Source organism: Rana temporaria, chromosome 13 (assembly GCF_905171775.1).
Source record: "Rana temporaria chromosome 13, aRanTem1.1, whole genome shotgun sequence".
In the NCBI taxonomy this organism is placed as follows: domain Eukaryota; kingdom Metazoa; phylum Chordata; class Amphibia; order Anura; family Ranidae; genus Rana; species Rana temporaria.
In genome coordinates this window covers 26192906-26197698 of record NC_053501.1, presented here as the reverse complement: position 1 = coordinate 26197698, position 4793 = coordinate 26192906, and the positions used below count along the sequence as shown (strand labels likewise).

At 48.5% G+C, this 4793-nt stretch overlaps 1 protein-coding gene across 3 annotated transcripts in view; it reads left to right on the top strand.

Annotated features, from left to right (window-relative positions):
* Positions 1 to 263: 263 nt before the first annotated feature.
* Positions 264 to 4793, top strand: part of TXNDC16 (thioredoxin domain containing 16) — a 108420-nt gene continuing 103890 nt past the window's right edge. The window contains exons 1-2 of one of the 3 annotated variants that reach the window (XM_040333837.1): positions 264 to 433; positions 3279 to 3360. Coding sequence is in view for 1 of the 3 variants with exons in the window: in XM_040333835.1 (XP_040189769.1) it covers positions 3421 to 3443 (23 nt within the window). In the remaining 2 variants the exon portion in view is untranslated. The other 2 variants (XM_040333836.1, XM_040333835.1) reach the window with 2 other exon arrangements.

Genomic DNA, 4793 nt, shown 5'->3' with positions numbered 1-4793 from the left:
TTGGTCGCCCCCTGTCCCGCCCATCTCCCTCATTGGGCGCTCCCCCCGTCGCTCCGTCCGGCAGGGGCCCGCCCACCTCGGCGCGTGGAAGGCACCGCGGCGCCATTGGACGGCGGCGGCCCCGCCCAGCGACAGCGGAGAACGCGACTGGCCCTCCCAAACGCCCGTCACTCCTTTGTCTCGGCTCGTTCGCCGCCCCCTCCTCTGCGCCTATTGGACGGAGGCGGCGGCGGAGGAGGGGCGGGAGGTCCAACAACGGAGCGCCCCTTTCAACGCTCGAGGTGCTGAAGAGGATGGCTGTGACTGGATAGGTCGGCCGTCTGTCACTCGTCTCTTCTGAGAGCTGATTGGACGGTTGCGGTGAAGGAGGGGCGGGGCTGCTGTCAGTGTTGTAATCAGTGGTACCCCGGCCGGAGGAGGGATGCTGAGTGAGGTAGGTAGGTACAGCTTCACCGGGCCGACTCTCTGCCCTTTCTTTCGGGATTTGGGCAGCTTGCTGAAGATCATTTACTATTCATAGCCGCCCCCAACCTGCCTTCATGTCATTGGGAAGAGTTGGCACCTCTGGCAGGCTGTGAGAGATTTCTCCTCACTTCCTGTTCTATTTCCGGGTGTCACCAGGACAGGAAGTGAGTGAAAATCCCTCCAATGAGGGCACAGGCAGCAATAAAAGTGGCGTCTCATTAATGTCCCCCCCCCTTCTCATTAGTACTGGGGGGTTACATCCTCCGTCAGGTTTTTATTGCTCTGTCACACCTTAACCCCTTCCATACCGGGCCGATTCTGACACTTCTCTCCTACATGGAAAAAACATAATTTTTTTTGCTAGAAAATTATGCAGAACCCCCAAACATTATGGCCCGGATTCAGAAACGAGATACGCCGTCGTATCTCTGAGTGCGGTCGGTCGTATCTATGCGGCTGATTCATAGAATCAGGTTACGCATAGATTTCCCTAAGATCCGACAGGTGTAAGTGTCTTACACCGTCGTATCTTAGGCTGCATATTTACGCTGGCCGCTTGGTGGCGCTTCCGTATAGTTACGCGATGAATATGCTAATTAGGTAGATACGCCGATTCAGAAACCAACGTCCGCCCGGCGCATTTTTTTTACGTCGTTTGCGTTAGGCTTTTTTCGGCGTAAAGTTACCCCTGCTATATGAGGGGTATATGCGGCGTATCCTATTTTAAGCATGGCCGTCGTTCCCGCGTCGAAATTTGAAAATTTTACGTCATTTGTGTAAGTCGTTCGCGAATAGGGCTTTGCGTAAGTTACGTTCACATCAAAACCAATGAGGCTTTGCGGCGGAATTTCCGAGCATGCGCACTGGGATTTTTTCACGAATGGCGCATGCCCCGCTCAAAAAATACGCGGGGTCACAATTCATTTTAATAAAACACGCCCACATCATCCCCATTTGAATTAGGCGGGCTTACGCCGGACGAGATACGTTACGCCGCCGTAACTAAGGGCGCAAGTCCTTTCTGAATACGGAACTTGCGCCCAAAATTACGGCGACGTATCGGAGATACGTTACGCCCGCACAAAGATAGAGAAATCTATCTGAATCCGGGCCTCTATCTTTGTGCGGGCGTAACATATCTCCGATACGTTACGGCGCCGTAATTTTGGGCGCAAGTTCCGTATTCAGAAAGGACTTGCGCCCTTAGTTATGGCGGCGTAACGTATCTCGTCCGGCGTAAGCCCGCCTAATTCAAATGGGGATGATGTGGGCGTATTTTATTAAAATTAATCCCAGTGCGCATGCTCGAAATTCCGCCTGGGGACCATCGTTCGGCAGCACCGGAGGTTGGTAGGAGGGGGGGGGTGGCCCCTCCCGCCGCCTGTAAAGCTCACGATCGGGTTTTCCGCGGACAAAGGGTAGGACTTTTGTCCGAAGGGCGTTGGCCGTGACCTTGTATTGCATACAAACGGCAAAGAATGGTCGTCCAACTAACACAAAACAACGTGTTTTTTCAGCTCTTTAGAGCCACCCTTTGGGCAACTTCTGCGAATGTTGTGTTATGGTGAGCATTGCTTCTGAGCATGCGTGTTTGTACTTTGGAGTTTTGTGTACACACGATCAGAAAATCTGACAACACACATTTGTTGGCGGATCATTTTAACGCACGCTATCCCACATGTGTCTGTGGAAAATCTGACAACAATTGTCCGATGGAGTGTACAAAGGGTCGGATTTTCCACCAACAGCCTCTCATTACACAATTCCCATTGGATAATCCGATCGTGTGTATGAAGCTTAACTACTTCCCGCCCGGGCCATTGCACATATATACGGGCGGTGGGGCGCTTCCTCTTTCTAAGTGGACGTTCAGGAACGTTTCTCAGAAGAAGGGGGATGGTGCATGTGCGGGCCCTGGCGTGAGCGTGCCCACACAGCGGCGCAATCCCGATGCATTTGTGTCACCCAGACACGGCGCATCTCCTGATCCAGGGCTCGACAAATCCCGGTCGCCATGGCGACTAGAAATAGTGTCCTGGCGACTTGGCTTGGAAGGTGGGCTTTTTTTTGTGAGCTGGCGCCATCTGGTGGTGAGCCGTTGGTATTACAAGTTATTACCACCAGATGTGAGCTGGCGCCATCTGGTGGTGGCCGTTGGTATTACAAGTTAAGCATTACAAGTTAAACAGCAATTCTAATGTAATTTTTCACTATTTTCACTGCCATCTTCTTCCCTCTAATTAGAACCCCCAAACATTATATATATTTTTTATCCTAACACCCTAGAGAATAAAATGGCGATCGTTGCAATACTTTCTGTCACGCCGACATAAGAGTCATCGGTGAAGCTGAAACAGGAGTACCCCACACCCTGCAAGAGCCTCTGGGTCCCATGGGCCATTTTGTTACAAGGCTCATAGAGGTTTATTTTTTTACCTTCATGCCCCCATAAGATGCAGCTTGCTATTGGGGCACTCAGAGGACCCCCAGAAGAGGAGGATTGGGTCAGCTCTGTGCAAAACCATTTCACAGAGCAGGTTAGTATAACATGTTCTAAAAAAATAATATCTACTAGTTCTCTTTTTTTACACACGCCTGTCATTGAAAATAACCTCTCTACTTAGTTTCCTGTAGTTTGCTCAGTGTGAGTTCTATAGGGTTGTGGTAGGTTTCCTTCATACATTGCTGAACAGTTATACTGTATGTGGATTCTTGTTTGCGTTTTCCTCCACATGTCTGGTTACAGTATGCTTCATAATATGTGTGGTTTTTTCATAATATGTTTTTTTTTTCTTTTCTTTTTTTTATTCCAGACCTTTTAATGGCTTTTTGTGACGTGGTTGTTCTGGGAAGTCAGCAGTACGCGGTCTAGCCCTTTGGATGTCGCACGAATAGGTAAGGTTCACAGACAATGACATGTTTGCCGAGGTTAAAGTACAGATTGAAGAATAGGAAATGTCATTGAAACTAGATATCAGGTAATGTCTAAAAAGTTTTTGCTTGGCTTATACTCTGCGTCTGACCCTTGTTCAGCTCTTGTCTGTTTCCTGGTTTTCCTCCACCCTGTCTACTTAAAGTTGACCTCCAGGCCTCAGTCTTGCTCAGTTGTACAGGCTCCTCTTCTGTATTGAAACTGCTTACTCTGGTTTTATTGCATACTGTGAGCTTCTCACAATGTGCATTAGAAGCTGCAGAAAGTCAGATAGAGCTCACCTCATTTCCTGCCTGGAGGACATCCAGCATCATCTATCTCTTTCCTCCTCGACTTTGATTGTTCCTGATTCACCCCTTTCATTCATTGGATTTCAGTTCTTTCAATCATGAAAACTCAGCATCACTAGGGTGACCACATTTCCAAACTACCATTCAGGGACACCACCCCTCCTTCCCAAAAATCAGCTTGTGCTGTAACGAATCACAGCACAGGGATTGGACACAAGAGGCGGGATTGATGATTTCTCCAATCACAAGCAGGGGGCGGGGATTGTGCTCCTCCAGACATTCCCGGCCAGGACAAGTACTGTCAGTGAGTAAAGCGGTGATGTGGCACTGTGGCAGCCTTTTTTGGGGGCATCAGATTGGCTCGGGGGTTGGCTGTGTCAGTTTCATTCCGGCCGGGACACTGCATTGTCCTGGAATGAATGTGCCCCGGGACAGACCTGTACACACAATGGGAAAATCCGACAACAAACAATTGTTGGCGGACAATTTTAAAGCATGCATCCCACATTTGTCAGCGGAAAAACCCGACAACAATTGTCCGATGGAGCGTACCGACGGTCAGATTTTCTGACAATAGCCTGTCATCACACAATTCCCGTCGGAAAATCCGATCATGTGTACGAGGCTTTTGAATGGCAGCAGTGCCAAATGAGTGACCCCTTGTGGTCAGTGTGCAGAAGATTGCAGCTATCAATGTAGTAGCTCCAACTACTACAGTGATCATCTGCTTCCCCAGTGGCTCCAAGTTTTGAGATACATATAAGTATGCACTAAAGATATAGGGTACTTGGGTCTAAGGTCCCTGAACCAAAGAGCCAAGAGGGAGCAAAAGGGGGCCAGTTAGGACTGTCTCGGTACCAGTATAGAGATTACAAATTAGAGTAAAGATATAAAAAAAGATAAGTTTTTATTCTACAAAACATAAACATAACAGACAATTAAAGAATTAAAATAGTCACAACCAAACAACACCAAAGCGGAGGTCCATCATTGCGATGAGATGAGGGTTGTGGCAGTATCTCAACTAGTTTCGCGGGTAAACCCGCTTCGTCAGGAGAAGATCTAGAGATGATTGAACAGTATATCAGTAATAGATTAAAAAACAT